The 20,871-nt window shown below is 37.0% G+C and overlaps 1 protein-coding gene across 8 annotated transcripts in view; it reads left to right on the plus strand.

Moving 5' to 3' along the window:
* The window catches only part of HELZ (helicase with zinc finger), a 134,253-nt gene that overhangs the window by 77,854 nt on the left and 35,528 nt on the right, over nt 1-20,871 (plus strand). For all 8 annotated transcript variants that reach the window (XM_019733020.3, XM_019733019.3, XM_019733024.3 and 5 more), the window contains 5 exons: nt 18-163; nt 1,450-1,597; nt 7,818-8,001; nt 9,789-10,017; nt 16,004-16,208. In XM_019733020.3, the coding sequence (XP_019588579.1) occupies nt 18-163; nt 1,450-1,597; nt 7,818-8,001; nt 9,789-10,017; nt 16,004-16,208 (912 nt within the window). The remainder of the gene's footprint in view (nt 1-17; nt 164-1,449; nt 1,598-7,817; nt 8,002-9,788; nt 10,018-16,003; nt 16,209-20,871) is intronic.

The following is a 20,871-nucleotide window of genomic DNA, read 5'->3' on the forward strand; positions in this document are numbered from 1 at the left end:
ATGTTTGTCTGTTACAGCTCAGTCCTTTTGTTTACAGCGAGTTTGCCAGGGAGAGAAACCTTCATGTTTCATTACTTGATCGACTCTATGAGCATTATCCTGCCGAGTTTCCATGTAGGATCCTCCTATGTGAGAACTACCGCTCCCATGAAGCTATCATCAAGTAGGTGTGAACTACCCTCTCTGTATCACACTTCCTGTGGTCTGGTGGGAAGGAACTCAATAGCACTGTTACCAGGGACAGATTATTTCCAGCAGAGTTATATAGCGTGTCTAGGGTCGCAAATTATGTTTAATTTTATGTCTGTAAAAGAACACTTCAAAAGCCGGAGCTGTGATTTTTCACAAAATAGGGCAATTCTGGAAACTAAAACTTTAGGTTCCACTAGCTATGGCATATTTTTCTGTGACTGAATATGCAATATATATGTAAAGCTTTGTGATGTAATATACAAATATACTGACACACCGCACAGTGGTTTGCTTGTTGTGTCTTGCTATGTTATAGAAAGGAGTCTGTTTTAAAAGAAAGGAAGGAAGGAAGGGAGGAAGAGAGAAGGAAGGAAAACCATGAAACTTAGTAATACATTTTGTAAAGGTTTCTATTAAGTATAGTGTGTATCCATAAAAGTGAAAAATACCATGAGTGACAGCTCAATGAATAGTCATAACCCACACACACCCATGTCACTGGCATCCAGACCGAGAAACAGAACATTACCAGCATTCTTAAAAGCCCTTTGTGCTCCTTTCCAGTCGCTACTCCCACCAAAAACTTACAATTTTTTAAAGTGTAGTATAATTTAATAATGTTGATTATGTCAGTCATGTGGAAACCATCTTTAGGTTTCTCTGAAAGCAATAGGATAGATATTAAACGATAGATTTAACTATGGCTTTTACTGATACCTCAAAATAGGATTTCCTTTTTTATTGTTGCCAGTCATTAGCTGGAGTCACCGATGGACCCAGTGCTCACGAGCACCTCCATCAGTAACGAGTATTCATTTTACAGTTGGAGACTTCAGTGTCCTTCCCTTATGTGTATTGTTTCAATGCCTGTATGTCCCTGTGTTTGTACATGATCCACACAAATAAAAGTGTGTATTAGTCAAGAAAATACACTTGCCAGCTTATTTCGTCGTAGAGCAAGATTCTCATCTCGTACTGAATTGTCTTCATTTCTGCCTTTTCTTTCTGTATTCTGGCTTCGTATCTCACTTAAATCCATGTCTAGCAATGGTCTACCAGGCGCCTACTCGGTTGCTAATGCTGTAGTTAAGTTTGGAGAAAATCTTGGCCTCCTTGGTATTAGATGTTTGGCTTAAAATTAATCATGGACAGAAAGCAACAGTTTTAGGATTGACTGATATTCTTGTTTTCTTATGGGTGAATTTAATTTTAATGCCAAATTACTCTTTATTTATTTATTTTGATCTTTTTCTACAGTTACACCTCTGAGCTCTTCTACGAGGGCAAACTGATGGCCAGTGGAAAGCAACCAGCACACAAAGATTTCTACCCACTAACTTTCTTTACAGCACGAGGGGAAGATGTGCAAGAAAAAAATAGCACAGCTTTTTATAATAATGCAGAGGTACCTTAGTTCTTTTACAAATTGTTAACGTTTCACAGTCACACAGTCTGACCTTATTGAGCATTTATGTATAAGTTTGAGTTGGCATATTGTGTGTTGACTTCATTTACATGAAAATAGGATGGAAAGTTTATTCTTTCTCATATAACATTGATTTGTTAAGATGAATTTCCTGTGGGATACCAAGACTTTGATTTTACATTTTGTTTTATGATAAAAGACAAAATATATGGTTCCATTAAAAAGAAAAGCCAATATCATTTTCATACCGATTATTTCTGTCTGCCATCTAACAGACGATGATTACATTTTATAGTGCATACTCAAATGAGGTGTCAGGCCCGGCAGCAGACAGAAACCTGGTGAAGTCTTGAAGGGCCAGCCAGAGAACCTTTGTTTAAGTTCTGGCCATCACAGCGAGAGGAGCTTTGGACTTCAGGAAACCAGGGGGGATGGTGTGTGCATGGGGAATGCACTAGGGGAATGGTTCTAGATCTGCGATGTCCATCTTCCTTTGTTCTTGAGTCCCATGCTTTACTCGTTTTGTTTTCGAAGAGATGGCTTTTATTATGTAAGTAAATCATCTTTCCTTTTAAAAATTGATCAGAGGCTTGTAGTTAGAAGTCAGTACAAGAAAATCAATAGTACCCACTTGATAAAATCCTAGCCAAAAGCAAAGAAACTGACATTTTAGTTAGTCTGTGCCATTTAATTTTAAAAGGTAAACTTTTCTTTAAATGTTTGAAATACTGACAAATACTTTAGGTTCTCCTTTATGACTGTTACACTCAGGTTGGAAACCACTGGCCTGGAAACTAGGAAACCAGCCATGGTACGGGTGAGAGTGCTGACAGGGAGAGGCAAGCCTTAAATCCAGAAGGCTTGGTGGTCCTGCTGTGACACCAGGGGTCGGAGCTGAGCCCTAACTTTGATCTTGAGGCAGAGTTGATGTTTGCCAGAGGCTGAGCTTTGCAGCCTGGGCTACTTGTTTCTTCATGGTGACAAGGCGTGTTTCCCAGGAAACCTACAAGCTGTAGGACAAATAAGGTGCATCTTCCTGGATTGTCAATTTTACTCAAAAATTTGGGGGTTGGGGGGAAAGAAATATTTTTCATATTTAAAAAAACACAGAGATAAGATTTGTGTGACCTTTAAATATCAGACATGTGACTTGAGAGAAATTTGAAGTCACCTTGAACTTCACTGCAATAGCTTGTTTGGTCAGTTGCTCTCTTCAGCCCCATGAGTTACTGCAGTCAAAATCTGGGCGACAGGCGAGTATTGCGCCAGGTGCTCTTCCCACAGGGGCAAAAGCTGATGCTTGCTCGCTGGAGCTGATAAAGGGGGTATCAGTATTGTTTGGGCAGGAGTAGGAGGTCTGGGTTTATAGGCAAGATTTTCCAAGTTTTCAATAGGCATGTTTGGACAGTGAAATGTTTTTAGAAGTCCTGGACTTTTCTTGAGGGTAGATCATTTATAGGTGAAACTTATGTCTAATTTGTGTTCTAGAGCAAGTGGCGCCAGTTACATTAATAGGGGAAAAATGAGATTTCTTCTTTTATAAAAGTTCCGATGAAAATGTCAGAGGACATTATGAGATTTGAGACTGGGTTAGATTTCATTGTAATGAAAATCATATAGTCTTACAGATTTACCATCACACAAGGAACTTAAAATAGAGGATGAAATTAAAAGCAAAATTAAAGAACCTGGAGCAGAATACTGATAGCAGTTTTGCTCTGTATAATTGTCCTTCCTTCAGGGAAAATGGTTTTCAATTTTATGTAAGGTGTTTGTGTATTGCTTGAACTTGTGTCTTCTTTCACGTGCTTAAAATGATAGAATGAAAGACAGTGAGAAAGATCATCTGTTGTTTTTCTTGATTCTGACTGAACTTGTATCCCACAAAAATGAAATGGTCTCAATATAATGCCAAGTTGGAAAGAAAAGCAGAATTTAAATACTAAACACCAAGACATGATTCTTAACCTTGAGAAATTCAGTCTGAAGAGAAGAGCTATGGAAACAAATAACTGTAAGATAGTGTAAGTGAGAGGTAAACAAAATTGTACAGATATAAAAAATGAATCCATCAGGTTTGATGGAATCTGTGGTATAGAGAAAAAAACATGGTTTTTGCCTTGTGTATACTGGGACTCTAGTTAATTGTGGTATGTATTTATAATTGTTATATCGTACTGGTGGATTGACCTTGTTGTTATAAAATGTCCCTCTTTATCTCTGGTAACATTTTTTTGGTTTTGAAGCCATTTGTCTGATAATTAGTATAGCCACTCAGCTAATTTATGGTTACTGTTCACATGGTGTATTTTTCATCCTATTACTTTCATCTTGCATGTACCTTTGAATCTAAAGTATATCTACTTTAGACCATGCCATTGCATCATGTTTTTGGTTTTTGTTTTAAATTTAGTCTGAAAATAACTGCCTTTTGTTTGAATGTTTTAATTCAGTCACATTTAATGCTGTTATTGATAATGGTTGGATTTACTCTGCCTTTGCTTTTTGTTATGTGTCTTGTGTTTTTTTACTTTGTTTCTCCTTTTCTACCACTGTTTGCATTAAGTGCATTTTTCTAGTGTCACGTTTCAATTTCTTAAATTATTAACTATATTTTTTGAGTTGTTTTCTGAGTAGTTTCTTTAGGGTTTACAGTATACATCTTAACTTACTAGAATCAACTTCAGATGTAAACATATCTAATGACATATAGAAACTTTACTCCTACATTTCTCTATTCTCTTTTTCCCTTTTGTGCTATTATTGTTTTTCATATTATACCTGTAAATTACAACTCAATAGTACTTAATTATAGTTATATAATTTTATGCCTTTTAAGGATTCTGAGAGAAGAACGAGGGCGGGGCAAGTACATGTTTATAGAGTTTGCTGTATTAACCTTTTTATTTCCTATTGTTTCTCTTCACTTCTTTCTGTGGATTCGAGCTACCATCTGGTGTCAGTTTTCACTCACCTCCGTTGTGCTCTTATTGTCAAATATATTACATGTCTATATGTTGTAACCTAACAATAGAATTATGTATTTTTTTATGCAATGCTATTTAAATCAGTTGAGAGGAGAAAGGAGACAACATATACTGTTATGCTGCCTTTTATAATTTACCACATAATTGCCTTTAGCCCTGTGCATTGTTTGTGAGGGTTTGAATTACTGTCTTGTGTCACTTGCCTACAACCTAAAGAACTTCCTTTATTTAGTATTTCTCTTAGGGCGTGTCTGCTAGTAAGGAATTCTTTTAGATTTTGCTTGTCTGGGAATGTTTTTATTTTGCCTTCGTTTTTTAAAAGGTAGTTTTGCTGGATATTAGATTATTGGTTGAGTTATTTCTTTCAGTATGTTGAAATATGCTTTCCTTCTACTTTATTGCCCTCAGTGTTTCTGTTGAGACGTCATCTGTTAATCTTACTGGAGTTCCTTCATAAGGGATACGTTGTTTTTATCTTGCTGTTTTCAAGATTTTGTTTTTGTCTTTGACTCCCAGCATGTTCACTATAATGTGTGTGGGTGTGGATCTCCTTGCAGTTATCTTACTTGAACTTCACTGAGCTCGTTGTGTAGATTAATGTTTTTCATCAGATTTTGAAAAATTTTAGTCATTATTTGTTTGAATATTTTTCGCTCCTTTCTGTTTTTTCTTCTGGCTCTCCCATTATATGTATGTTGGTGAGCTTAATGGTGTTTCACATTTCTCTTAGGCTCTTGTTTTGCTCTTTCTTCTTCAGGTTGCATAATCTCTATCTTCATGTGGGCTGATTTGTTCCCCTGCTAGTTTCAGATCTACTGTGGAGGCCCTCCAGTGAATTTTTGTTACAGTTATTTTCCTTTCCATCTCCCTGAGGCACCGATTGCTCCACATTGTGATCCAGTTGGAACGGGCCCCTTGACAGAGGCAGAATAGTGTCGCCAGGTGGTGAGGCTTACCCTGACCTTCTCCTGGACAGAACTTAGGGTGCGGTTGCCGTGGGAGGCTGTGGAACTCGCTGTTCACTGGCTGTACACTCACATCACCCCTTTGGAGCAAGAGCTCCGTGTGGGTTACGTGTGTGTGGAATCTGTGCTGCCCTCCAGGTGCTACCATCCAGCTGCTCCCACCACCGAGTGTAGATCTTCTGCAACCCAGAGCTGGGGACGTTGGGATCTGCCGGTATTCACTGGCTGCTGAACCTACCCAGAATAGGTCTTCTGTCCTAGGAAGCTGGGGGAGATGCTAATTGTCACTCTGCTGCTGAGCTCACTGCATCAGCTCCCCTGCAAAACTTCCTGTGCGTGAGAGGGAGACTGCTCCCTTCCCGCGTGGTCCCACTCAGATGCTCCCGACATAACAGGAGACGCGGATAGGGAAGTAGGCACCAGCCGACTGCTGCTCACTGCTCAGTATAGGCCTTCTTCAGCACAGAGCCGTGGGAAATGGGAGCACTGATATTCACCAGCTGCCCAAACCTCCTGGAATAGTTCTTGCACCCCAGGGAGCTGGGGGAGATGGGAACTAACTGCCCCTCAGCTGCTGAAACAGTCCTAAAACAGAGCGGTGGGGGGATAGTGCAGTCCCTAGTTTGAATGTCCCAGTGTCCCACTCTTCTCACTGAATTTCTTTAGATTTTGTTGAATACAGTAAGTGCTTCTCGATTTCTTACAAGGTCTTTGATCAACCTCCAAATACATTGAGTGATTGCCTGCTAATTTTGACCAGCTTATTAGATATCTGTCTGGGAGAGAGTTTTCCCCAGGCTCTTTATACCACCATTCCAAGTCTGTGTATTTTGACTACAGTTTTATGCTGCCTAGAATATAAGGGAGTGAACAGAGGGATGACATAGAGAGATCGTTATGTGTTGCTTAGTAGTAGGACCTCTTTGTGTGGGGGAGCAACAGAGGTGTCTCCCCAGCTTTCACCTACCCCCCATATCTAACCAAATAGTTCCAGACAGCTTTGTCTTACTCCTTATTACAGTAGATTCAGACCTGCCTTTCTGGTTCCTCATAGCGAGAGCGCCACGCCTTCAGTTCTCTTTGCTCTTCAGAATCCTTGCACAGCCTGTGTATTTGATACACTTGCTGTTATACAGTCATAACAATAGGGCGACTATAGTCTGTGCCTCTGTCATTCATTGAATTTGTATGTGGCAGTGGGCTCTGCATCCTAGCCAGTAATCCTCAAGTTCTTGAAAGGAATAAAAACTCAAATTTTATTAAGTATGTTTACTGTAAATTTAAGTAGATATTATTAACAACTAGTAAATAAATAATATATTTAAAACATTAAAAAAAATTTCTCCTTCCTCTCTAGGCTCTTGCCTGACCCTTTTTTGAGCTTCCCTTATATTTTTTTTTATTAGGAATTTGTTTTCTAAATATACAGTAATCTTTTAGCAGGCAAGGAACATGTTTTATTAATCATTGTATTTCCCACCGTGCTAAGCATTGACACTATTTGATCCAGTCATTGAATTAAAATAGATTAAACTATGCCGAAAGCCCAGTAAATGGTATCTAAACATTCAGTTGGGTAAAAGATGGCGTCACTTTAGTGCAAGGTTAATGAAATGGCTTTGGTGAATTTGTACCTCTGGGAGGCAGTGACTTCTGACAGCCTGTCTCTCCAGTTCAAATCTGTCCTGTTCCCAGCAGTGGTTTGGTGGTGCCAGTACCAGCTGTTGGCTGCTCTGCTTAGTTATGTCAGTGGGGGAGGGGCAGCGCTAGACCTTGTACTGCTTAGACTTAATAGTGACACTAACACTAGGAATCTTCTAGTTGGTTGGTTAGTTTCATTGGCTCGATCTGGAGAGAGTGGACTGAGAAATATTGGGAATGTTGGACTTGCTTCCCTGTTTCCTAGATGGGGTTGCCAGTTTTATGACCCTGTCGCTGCCCTTTGTCCCACACAGGAACTTGAACCTGTCCCCATTTAAGAATGGGGGCTGGGTAAAGGGTGGGGGCCAATCACCAATCACATTGTCTCTGATTTTCATGTTTTCACTGGGTGTATTATGGTAGAATTTTGCTGTTTGGAACATAAAGAAAAAGTTTTTATTCTTACTGTGTTCATAAATTCCTATTTAGAGGTAATTTTTATGACACTAACTAAAAGTGAATCCTTTATACATCTATTTCAGTTACCATGTTCTTTTCACTCAACACTTGTATAACTTTAATATGTATATGTGTGTTTGTTTAAAGGTATTTGAAGTGGTGGAACGTGTGGAAGAGTTAAGAAGGAAGTGGCCAGTAGCGTGGGGGAAGTTAGATGATGGCAGTATTGGTGTGGTGACCCCGTATGCTGATCAAGTGTTTAGGATACGTGCTGAACTTCGGAAAAAGAGATTATCTGATGTTAATGTAGAAAGAGTGCTAAATGTTCAAGGTGAGTATTAATTGAAACGAACTAAGTTATTCAGATGCTTAAGTCTTAATGTGGGTGCACATTTGATTTTTAATTCTCAAATTCTCTTTTCTGGATAAATAATGTATTTATTGCATACCAAGCTCTTTAATGCCAAATTTGGCAATTAAAGGTCAAACTCATTTACATGTTCATTGAATTTTTATATCCAAATATAAAAAGAAATGTAAACAAATGAATTTTTAATGACTGTAATTGTGTAAGTGCCACATACATTATCTGTGTGCTGTCGTTACAATCACTGGAGCATATAGCACCTACTGTTATACTCCATCTGAGGACTAACTTGTTCATAAAGGTTTTAAAAAATCTTGTCAAGCGAGTTCTGTTTAAATGCATTTTTAAAGGCACAACTTGTTTTTCATCTATAGCCTTTCCTAAGTGAATAGTTACCAGCAAATCTTTTAAATTGTCTTCGTGTAATTAGTTGCTATAAAATTGGTGCTTTTAAATATATGAAGCAACACTACAATGTGAATGCTAGCAAAAGCCAATGCGATCTTAGGTTTCATGGGAATAACAATAGTAAGAGTAAACAATTTCTAAATCATGGGAAACAAATGGCTCCACTAGACCATGTGTTGTCCAGATCACGCAGAATTTGGGTGTGCATTGTAGAAGGAATATTACTAGTAAACTAGGAAGCACCCAAAGGAGATCGAGGATAGTTAATGGTTTCGAAACTGCCATATGGGAGTCAGGAATGGTTGAAAGAGCTAGGATTATTTGGCCTACAGAAGAGAAAAACGAAAGGCTCACATTACCACTGCATTCAAATATTTGGAGACCTGCCATAGAATGTGGGAATAGATGTGTTACTGTAAGAAAAAGCATTAAAAATTGATGTACAGGTTTTCTTGCACAATCAGCTGTGCCCACCTTGGTCAGTGAGAGGCTAGATGACCCGGCTGCAAGGAAGGTCCTTGTATTGAATGTATAGGTAATCACTAAGGTTGGGTCCAGCAATAATATATTTTTTTAATTTAATAAATTTACCATTTGACCATTTTTTATGTGTTCATAAACACATAAAATGTCACAGTTCAGTGGCATTAAATACATTCACATTGTTGCATAGCCATCACCACCATCCATCTCCAGAGCTCTTTTCATTTTGTAAAATTGAAACTCTGTACCCATTAAACTATAACTCCCCTTTCCACCTTCCCCAGCCCCTGGCAACCGCTGTTGTACTTTCTGTGTATGAGTTTGACCACTTTAGGTACACCATATAAGTGCAGTAATACAGTATCTGTCCTTTTGTGACTGGCTTATTTCATTTAGCACAATGTTCAAGATTTACCCAGGTTGTAACATTTGTCAGAATTTCTTTTATAAGGCTGAATAATATTTTATTATATGTATATACCACGTTTTATTCATCTTTTTGATGGACACTTGGGTTGCTTTCACCTTTTGGCTGTTGTGAATAATGCTGCTATGGCACAGGTATACAAATATCTGTTTGAGTCCCTGCTTTCAGTTCTTTTGGGTGTATTCCCAGAAGTGGAATTGTAGGATCATATGTTAATTCTATGTTTAATTTTTTGAGGAACTGCCATCCTGTTTTTCATAGTTTTTATATACCATTTTATATTCCCACCTGCAGTGCATGAGTTCCAGTTTCTCCACATTCCTGCCAATACCTGATATTTAGCAATAACGTTAAAAAAAAAAGAAATGCTTTTTATCATATCCGTAGTTGAGAATAACAATCTTAAGTGTTTTATTTTTTATTTTTTTAATAGGAAAGCAATTCAGAGTTTTGTTTCTTAGCACAGTACGTACAAGGCATACTTGTAAACATAAACAGACACCAATTAAAAAGAAAGAGCAACTGCTGGAAGATTCCACAGAGGACTTAGATTATGGTTTTTTATCTAACTACAAACTTCTCAATACTGCCATCACAAGAGCACAATCCCTGGTTGCCGTGGTGGGTGATCCCATTGCTCTGTGCTCTATTGGAAGATGCAGGTAATTATGTGTTACTGATTGAGACATTAAAGGGGGAAACGGAGAGTAAATTTGCGTCCCTATGTGTACATTTATTTATATGACCTCTTGACTAGTTAAAATCAGATGTAGTTTTACTTGATCTGCAGTAGGAACACAAAAATAGATTGCTTTGAGTCTATTATACTGTTTCCCCGAAAATAAGACCTAACTGGAAAATAAGCCCTAGCGTGATTTTTCAGGAGGACATGTCCTGAACATAAGCCCTAATGCGTCTTTTGGAGCAAACATTAATATAAGACCAGGTCTTATTTTCGGGGAAACACGGTATATACATAATTGTGTATTCATTCATTCAGTCATCATTCAGCAGATATTTCCTGAGTGCCCACTATGTTCTAAGCACTCTTCTAGCCACTAAGGATAGATACATCAGTGAGCAAAAAAGGCAAAAATCCCTGCCTTTGTGGGGCTTGCATTTTATTGGGGAAGAGAAGGAGACTGACAATAAAACAAGATTACTATGTAGTATTTTACATGGTTAGTTCCATGGAAAAGAACTAGAACATTAAGGGGAATTAGGAGTGATGGGGTGGGGTTGGCCGGTTGGTGATTGTACGTAGTGTGGTCAGAGTAGCCCTCACCAAAAAGGTGACATTGAGGTGAGGGAGTGAGCTATACAGATATCTGGGGTAAAAGTGCTCCAGGAAGAGGGAACAACCAATGCAAGGATCCTGAGATGGTTTTGTGTTTGTGTCTATCTTTGATAGAAACTACATTTTATATTGATACTTCATTTTACTTCCTTCATTATTGTTTTTGATGAATTTCCTCCCCTCATTTTCTCTCAAGGCTTCTCAGTGTAAATAATTCTTTGTATCTGGTTAATCCGAAGAATCTTAACAGAAGTGGTTGTTACTTGTCTCCGGATAGCATTGTTAGTGTTCCTTAGATTGTAATCATAGGAACTATTCCTACTAAAATGTTAAAACATCAACATAAACAAAAATTTTCTCTATATACTTTTGATTTAAACTAGTTAATAGGGATTTTAACTGTATGAAGTTAATATGTAAGATTTGGCCTTTGCAGTATTGAAAAACTATGTTAACATTAATGAAAACCCAGTTGAACAGAAATTTATAATATTCTTTTATGAAAAAGAAATACACTAGGGATTACTTAAAATGTTATAAGTGTTCTAGTACCTGTCCACGTGAGTTCAGAATAGTAGCAAGAGATGTAGACCGTCCCAAATATGCTGTTTTAATGTGTTAGAATTAAAGCACACAACGCTGTTAGAAAGTGGCCTTCTTTAAACCAGTTTTCTGTTGCAGTACAGATATGGCAGCATTTGATTGTCTGTTTTCCTGTTTCAGCAGGAAAAAAGTATTCAGTGGAAAGGGAAGTGACTTGGGACCGTTAAGAATAAGATGCATGTGTTAGAGTTTAAGACTCCAAAAGAAGTTAATATCCTTTATAGGATACTTCATTTTACTTCCTTCATTGTTGTTTTTGATGAATTTCCTCCACTCATTTTCTCTCAAGTCTTCTCAGTGTAAATAATCAAGTAGAGTTTTAATTTGTAAGTTATATTATGAAAAATAATCTTTAAAAAAACCCAAACTTGAAAGATTTATGACTTATTTGTGTATAGCTAAACAATTCTGTTGTGAAATACCTTTAATTTCGTATTTTATAAATAGATTTCCATTCATTTTTAGCCACTAATGACAAAAAATTGGGAAAGAGAATACATTAATTTCAAGTTACAAATGAATAAAACTAAGTGTATTAATTTGGCCTCCCTCCTGATAATTTTATTTTAGTTTCTTTACTGTTCATTATATTTGGTTAGAATAGTGCTGTGATATTTTACCATTTTTGTTTTTATCATTTGATCAATGTGAGAACACATACAGTTTGATTACTGTTTAATACATTAAAACAGGTGTATAAAATAAGACAAAATGTATTAACAAACAACTTGAAACTGTTGGGATAAATAGGTATAACAATAATCTTGAGCCACATTAGTTTCGGACTCTCCTCATAAATAACTCCAAGCATTTACCAACATGAATGTTTTTTAAAAATCCTTACCCTTTTCTGTAAAGTCATGTTAGTTATACTGTGAATTGCAGGAGGTCAGCATTTTTCACTCCTCTCTGACATAAACCATTACTTTCTCAGAGCTTACAGGTGGCTGATTCTTCGTGAGACCATGCTGTCAGAATTATCCAGGGCTAATTTTTAACTTGAAGCCAGCTCTACTGGTTGATTATTTCTTACTACTGAGCTGGAGTATGTCAAGGACTTCAAATTAATTTATAAGCTAAGCAAAATATTTTCAGAGTGATAAATACATTGTATAGGAAGGAAAAAGTCATGTGACCCATGGCTAAATGGGAATATTGGTTATCTATATATTTGGACAGTTTAATCATGGTTCTAACCCAAAAGCTGATAGTTGAAGCGTACAGATATTTATGCTTTAATTTTTCTAAATTCATTAGAAATTAATTTAATCTATAGTACAAGTAAACCTGGAAGACATAATGTGATTCTTAGGTATTATAATAATGGAGGGAATATTTTGTAGTTGGAGTTAATCAGGACCCCCCCTTCAGTATGTACCCCAAAAATATGTTATTTTCAAATATTTATCAAAATTTCAAGGAATAATTACTGGGTATATTATACCATTTAGAAGGCAACCAGTTATATAATATTCTTTGTTGTAAAACATTTTTAAATATAATTTTTCTATTAACCTGAAATGAATGTAGTGAATTCTCCCTCCCCTACTCACCAAACCAACAACTGTAATATAGTAGCCACTGTTTAGTAGTGACATCATTCTCTGTGCCAGGTGCTAGGTTAAGTGTTTTGCACACTATGCCTCGTTCAGTCATCCCAACAACCCTGCAATATGGGTATTTTATTTGCATTTTAAATGGGCCTGATTCAGAGAGTTGAAATTACTGCCCAAGGTCTCATAGCTATTAAGTAGTTCACTGAAACAGATGTCAGATTGACTTCAAAATCCCAAATCCAAGCTCTTCTCACTGGGTTACCCTGCCTTTTCCAGGAAGTGATGAATATTGGATAAATCTCAACTGAATGGGGAAAGGCGAAGAGGGGAGAATACATTTCTCCAAACCATTGTGTTTGGAGAAGGTCTGCCTTTTCACTGAATTTCTTTGTAAGCAAATTCCATTTACTCAGTGAAATATAAACTTCTTTCACATTTGTGTAGAGATGTGTGTGTATGCGTATGTATACATTTCCTCCTCTGTTCTCTCTCTCTGTATCTCTGACCTAAGGACATCAAGTGCTTTTTCAGTGTTTTATCAGCAAATTTTTTAAAGTTTTAAAAGCAAATTTTGTGTTTGTGCACTGATTAAAAGTAAGGTTCTGTCCTTTGAAATACTTATATTACAATGTAAAGCTACACTTGTGTTCTCTAACCAGCATTACTAGAAAAAATTGTTAATATGTTAATGTTTTAGGAAGGGGGCTGAGAATTGGTGAAGCCTTTAAATAAGGATGGTAGTGAATTCTTACCTTCATTTTGAGTGTAGTTGAAATTCTCAAGTGATCTTCCAGTTACGAGTTCAGAAATGCCTCATAATGCCATGCATAGTATTTCATTCAAGTATTAAGGAGTTCAAGGGCAGAGTGAATAGTCTTTGAAAAAGCTTTCAAAAAGAGAGAAAAAGGAAAATTTTAAGCTTTAAAACTAACAGTTTTTAAAGGAAAAAATACATTTCTCTGAAAGTTTAAAAGTGAGAAATAAGTCTTTTCAATAATAAAGTATAATAATAATACTTTTGGTGTCCTATTTTACACAGGAAACTGAGGTACAAAGAGAGGTTAAGTAATTTCCCTGAAGTTGTACAGCTACTTGAATGAATGACAGAGCCGCAACTGAAACCCAAGCAGTCTAGTTCTAGAATCCATTCTCTTGACCATTTTGTTATATACCAGTGCAGTAATTAAAAGACAAGTGAGATTTAAAATGGAAATTTCAGGTTACTTTCAGAAGTAGTTTAACTTGATTAGTAAGTGTTTAGTGTTGTTACTTTGGAAATGGTGTCCTTTAGCTCAAAGCCTGCTTCTTTGAGATCCTGGGATCTTGTAGACAGACTGTCACCAAGCCACTAGCTTCTTGTTAAGTGTGAAGTTGTTTCAAGGTTCTGCTTAATTTGGTGTTACTTCAATTCTTGTTCAGTGTGGTTGGGGTCAGTGAGGGCAGTATAGGAACTGAGTATGGAGTTTAAAAGGGTAGCTTGAAAACAGAGCAAGTTCTAGCATTTTTTCTCTGTAAGCTGGAAATGAAAATATGTTAGGAGAAATTTATAATAAAAACTGAGTAAAAGCCAATCTATTTTCTCTTTGTTGTTTTGCTGTGTCTTGAAGTTTAACACAAATACTAAATGCCACTCTGTGAAACCGATAGTTTATCAGTTAGACCAAATAAACTTCCTTCTGAATACAAAATGTAGAATTGTGTTGATAAATATTCATACAATTGAATATTGTGGCTTTTTAATTAAAAGGGTGGGAAAGTTTTGGATTTTAGATCCTGAGTGCTATATTAAAGATAATCCTTTCTTAGCTATCAGACTGAGAAAAAAACTTGATTCCTTCAAAAGGGTCCTTAAGAATAAAAATAAAGGGCAGCTTTTAGTGTACATTTCTTAGCAACACACACTTCCTAGAACTGAATGACTGTCTTGTTCGCCTTTATATCTAATTGTCAGGAATACATAATAATATTTTGTAGTATTTTTACTTTTACTGTTTTTGGCATATAGGCCTGAAATTTTTCTGGACCCATTTTTTAAACTAATCTTTAAAAAATTAGAAAAGGTGGTAGAAACCACGTGTGAGAGAAACATAGTTTGAAATTCAACTGCAAAGTTTTATGGATATATTAATAACCCAATTCCCATTCATATACTAACTTTCATAATATAAACCTTTTCATTTATGCTTCTTGAAGCCATCTTGATTACCTGCTGTCCCCCTGGACACAAGGATACCAACTTGGGAAGAATCCATATCACATATCTTTTATAGCATAATAAAACATTATTTGAACCTCATATTAAAGATAGGTATGCATATTTATAATAGTCATTTACAAATTTTAAACTTTTTATATGTTGTCTTTTGTAATATGTATTACTATTTGGAGATCTATTTTCAGAACTTAAGGGACAACAGTATATAGTTGCAGCAAGTTTTGAATGTATTTTTCTCTTTTAGTATTTATTAATTTGATTAGGAAATGAATAATCAACATTAAAATGATCATTCCAACTTCCTGTATTTTCCATAATTAATTTAATTTTTGGCTTAGTCAATTAATGTTATAACTTGTGCTTGTGACAAGAATTTGTTATGTAGGAGAAAAATATAGGAGTAGCTAGTTATTTCTTAATTTTCATGAGGAGATTATCTGCTTTGTGGCTCAGATTTATGTCCTGAGTTGGCTTTTCTTAGTCATCCAGCACCACGCTACTTTAGTTCCATAATTCAAATTAGTATAATTTGTGTGTGTATGTGTGTATGTGTGTGTGATGTGTATCTAATGTAGATATACACACCCATCTGTAGGTATGAGCATGCCCAGAGGTACAAATGAGCTGTCATCGGGTTCGAAACCCCTACTTACTATATGTGGGTAGCAAAACCCGTCATTCTCAATTAGTGTGGGTGGTTGGACATGGACCGTGCGACTTGCGATTGGTCAGCTAAAATGATTTAGAGCATGCTTTGTATGTTCTGCAGTACTAGACATGACTCTAATTTCAGAATCAAACTCCTGAAGTCTTGTGATTTAGTGGGAAGATTATATCTGAATCATAGTCAGGTGAATATTGGACCTGAGGAGTTGTGGGAGGGGGAGGGAATTTGAAATGATCTTTAGTTGCTTATCTTCATTTCTGTGACCTCATCCACTGAAACTGTGAACTGATCTTCTAAATCTTTTCTGTAGGAAATTTTGGGAGCGGTTTATTGCCCTGTGTCATGAAAATAATAGCCTACATGGAATCACTTTTGAACAGATCAAAGCTCAGCTAGAGGCTTTAGAACTAAAGAAGACATACGTATTGAATCCACTGGCACCCGAATTTATCCCGCGGGCTCTAAGACTGCAGCATTCAGGAAATGCCAACAAGCTGCAGCAGTCACCCCCCAAGGTAAAGCCCATTCCTGAAACTGAAGAGGTTAAAGGGACAGAAGTGTCAAAGGTTTGTGGGGCTACAAGTCACTTTTAAATATTGCATTTGAAGGTTGCATTTGGTGGCAGGCAGTTTGTGTAAGGAGCTTGTCTAGCGTGGACATGTAAGTGGAGATGCAGTGTGGTGCTGGGCCGTGCTTAATGCTGTCGTCAGCCTCTTAATGCTTTCAAGCACCTGATTTCTTCTGGCGTCCTTTGCATAACGTAACCTCCCAGTCTTCTCTACTTATGCTAGCAAGATGTATATAAAATGAAGCAGTTTCAAAGACCATCACACTTACTAAAAGCATGTGATTTACAAGGAATCATATTATAAAAACAACATTTGTGTAAAGAAAACAGCTCTAATCCTCTGTTGACGGCCAGTTCATTTCAGGTGGAAGGAGTGAAGCTAAGTTTGACACCGTGAGACAATTTGGCTGACTTCTTAAAGATTACTTGAGTTGATTTTGCCCTATATTTGTTGTAGAAGCAGAAGTTCAGTCAGAGGGCGTGGAGGTGGGAGAGTCAAAGCCATTTTTACTTTTGAACCCTAGTTATTTTGGACAGAGACAGCTGGTTTATTTGCTAGAGCGCCTAAAAAAAAAAAAAAGCTTGCACTTACCATCTAGAAAAGAGTTATGAGAATGACATGTTTAGTATTTGTTCCAGTGTTTTAGTGTATTTACAGTCATCAGCATGGTATTAAACTTACTGACATGAGTTAATAGAGTGTGTCAGTTTTGGGTTTCATTTAAAAAATATAAAACCTAATGTGTAAACAATAATTAATGGCTTAATATCTTGAAAATCTTTTAGCTGAATAGGTGTATTAAGCTGAGAATAGAACTACAGGTACTTACTATGTTAATGTACTATTATGTATTCTTAGTGTGATAAAAAATGAGCCTAATGTGCAATAATGCTTTAGTGACTTGGGCTTATTAGGGGGTTAAGCACTTTGCTTAAATGTATCTTGTAGATTTCTAAAGCTTAAACTATTAATGAATAATAGTTATTTATCAAACAGTTAAGTTCCTTCTACATTCCAGCTTTCCAGCTGTTATGGTAGGTGCCAGAGAAGAGAAGCAGAGATAAGCATTTAGCCTCCAATCCTTCGTGGCAGATGTTGGAGGGGGTGATGGTCAGAGGAAGGAGCTGGGCTCAAGGCAGTTTCCACCAGGGGGATCTTGTTTAAGAGTCTACTGAGTGGGTGGGGATAGTGGGAGATTGGTGAGACATGTCAAAAACTAGAATATAAGCCCCATTAGGGCAGAGCTATTTGCCTGTGTTAGTTATTGCTCTCTCCTCTCTGTGCCTAGGACAACATCTGGCTCATTATAGGTGCTTACCCTGTTTCCCTGAAAATAAGACCTAGCTGGACCATCAGCTCTAATGTATCTTTTGGAGCAAAAATTAATAGAAGACCCGGTCTTATATTATAGTAAAATAAGACTGGTTATTATATTATACCCGGTCTTATGAGACCGGGTCTTCTATTAATTTTTGCTCCAAAAGACGCAGTAGAGCTGATTGTCCGGCTAGGTCTTATTTTTGGGGAAACATGGTAGAAGTGCTTTTGAGATAAATGAGTGAAGCTAAGAAAGAGCTTACACAAAAGGCTCTACAGGGAATAGCAAGTAGCTCAGGGTATGTGAGGACTAGGGACCCCAGGTAGAAATTTTTAAATATTATTTTTATTTAAAATGTTGCAAAATCATGTTAGCCTTTGCCCATTCTTAAGTACAATAGAGTAACTAGAATACATTCTTCTCACTTATTTAATTGAGCAACGTAAGTATCAATTAATGTACTATAGAGGCAGCTGGATTCAAACCGTGATACCAAATGTCTCCTGACCCTCAGCAAGATCCTGCAGTTAGCTCTTTGGTTTTGTTTTAAAGGTGAAGAAAATATATGTTGAATCCACTTACTTTTCCATCAACTCCCTGAAGACAAAAATCCTATTTTGTGTTCTTCTTATTGCCCCTAGTACCTAGCCCCTCTTGGCGCGTAGTGGGTGCTCAGTAAGTATCTGATAAGTGAATAATGGTTAGGATATGCATCCAGTAGTGCGGCTTTCTTCTTTCAGTGAGAAGATTGTGTAATTAAAAGCCAAAGGAGCCATCTCCCCAATTTTTAAAAACTCTTTAGAGAATGTTCTCCACTGATCCAATAGATATCACCCGTTATTTCTATGTCACTAACACAGTGGCTCACCAAATTATTTATCCCCTTGGTTATTTTAAATTATTATTTATACCATGTATAATAATAATAATTTTAAATTCTGAGGTATTGTGAGCCAAAGGTTATTTTTGTCTCCTTATCTTTTTCCTCTACCCAGTATTTTTTTTAATTTCCATGAAATTGTTTTGAAATTCGAATAAGTACTGGACTCTTTTTATTTAACTCTCTATTGTAGAAAATTTTAAATATTTACATAAGTAGAGAGAATAGTATAATGAATTTCCTATCATCCAGCTTCAGTAATTATCTACTTAATCTTATTTTTGTCTGCAGCCCACTTCCCCCACTCCCCCACCACCACATATACACACTGGAGAATTTTAAAACAAATCTCAGCTATTTTATTTTATGTGCTGGAGTCTTTTGTTTAAAGGGAATTTACATCACTGATAGAAAAAGATGATATTTCTGAAAATGTGATACTAAACCATACAGTTTCTCCCAGTTTCCTTAATGTTTAACTTCCAACACAATTCTGTGCATAAGAAATATTAAAAATTAGTATTGTTAATGTTAGATTAAGATTTAAAATCCCAGTAAGATTTCATGTGGATAAAATCAGAAGGCTGGATGATCGTTGAAAATGCTTCAGGACCTGCTTCCTCAGGGCTGCCGTTGGCAACAAAACGTACCTCTGGCTGTTCAGCAAATTACTTTGTTCTTTCTCCTCACTAAGATGTCAGTTCTGTGATAAGCTTAGTAAAGGTACAAAATGCGAGGACATGCAGGAGCAGGTAGTCCTGCTAACTCTTCGTAGCCTCATTCTCCCCAGGCATCGATTATAGCACTGTCCATCTCATGGGCGCCTGCAGAAGTAACATGTAGGAAACTATATGCCTGTCTTCACGGTGCTTACTCCTAGGGCGCTTGCGGGCGCCATGTTTGGAAGCTTTGCTAAAATGGAGTAGATTCCTTTATACACACTATAAAAACTATTCAGAGGATAGATAATATTCAGAAATGGATCCTCTGGAAAGACTAGAGCATTATTTTATATATTTCAGTTTGTGAGTTGTTTTTCAGCATCTGTCTATCACTAGCTGTTTATATTGTGTCTCTCTGTCCAGACATCAGAGAATGTGTCAGTAGACTCCCTGCCTAGCCAAGGGTGGACATAATGGTGGTCCCTCAGAAACATTTGTTGAAAGTATAAATGGAAAACAATGAAAGAATGAATTAAAAAATAAGTATTTGAATGAATAAATGGTGGAGTGAAAAGATAATCCTCAGAAAATAGATATGAACTGCATTTGCTTATAAAAATCCTGGAATTAATTAGCATTCTACCAAAGGTACACATACTTCCTGAGATTTATTAGCCAAAGTTTAGAATTCTCATGAAGAAATGACTTTTATATACATAGTTAGCGCTAGCTTGCCTCTACATTATTATTTTCGTTATAAGCTACTAAACACTGTATATTTTGTATAGACCAAGTACTCTTATGTTCTGTAGTTGCATGCAATCCAAATATGCTAGAGGAGTTGTTCCTGTATCGAGCTGGACGGACTGCTAAATAGCGCTTGTAGCTTGACATGATAGATTCTAGGTTCCTTTTTAATCTAGTCTATCCCACAGCACCCAGAGTGCTGATGTATGTGTCTGGCATGCTTCGAGCTTTAGAACACAGAATTACCTTAGAATATGGTTATTCTTTGTACTGGTTTCCTATTGCTGCTGTAACAAATTAGCACAAGTTTTGTGACTTTAAACAACACAAATTTATTGTCTCACTTTTCTTTGGGTCAGATGTCCTTCGTTGATTTCTCAGCTCCAGGTCTCACTAAACCAGGATCAAGGTGTTGGCCAACCGGGCTCTTATCTGGAGGCTCTGGGAAGATTCTCCCTCTAAGGTCATGCAGGTTGTTAGCAGAATCCAGTTCCTTGTGGTTGTCGGACTGCGGTCCCTGTTTCCCTGCTGGATGTCAGCTGGGAGCCATTCTCAGCTTCTGCTGGCTTCTCTCCAGTTCTCCCATGTGGCCTGTACATCTCAGAGACATCAGTAGTGCATTGACTCCTCCTCTCCCTTGGAATCTCTATGACTTCCCCTTCTCCCACATCTCTTACTTCCTCTTGTGCTGCATCTCTCTGACTCCAGCTGGAGAAACTCCTCTGCCTTTAGGGCTCATGATTAGATTGAGTCCACCCAGATAATCCAGGATAATTTCCTTATTTTAAGTCTATAACTTTAATTATATCTGCAGAGTCCCTTTTGCTACATCACATGACATATTCAGGGGTTCCATGGATTAGGGTGTGGATCTCTTTGAGGGGCTGTTCTGCCTACCACACTTCCTAAATGACTGTTTTCTTCACATACTACACAATTGCCCCTGGTTGATGGGTCCTTAGAGGCTAAGAAATCTAAAAGGTTGGTTCTTCTCTTGGAACC

The sequence above is a fragment of the Rhinolophus sinicus genome, chromosome 12, assembly GCF_057876585.1.
Source record: "Rhinolophus sinicus isolate RSI-liver-muscle chromosome 12, RSI-T2T, whole genome shotgun sequence".
Taxonomy (NCBI): domain Eukaryota; kingdom Metazoa; phylum Chordata; class Mammalia; order Chiroptera; family Rhinolophidae; genus Rhinolophus; species Rhinolophus sinicus.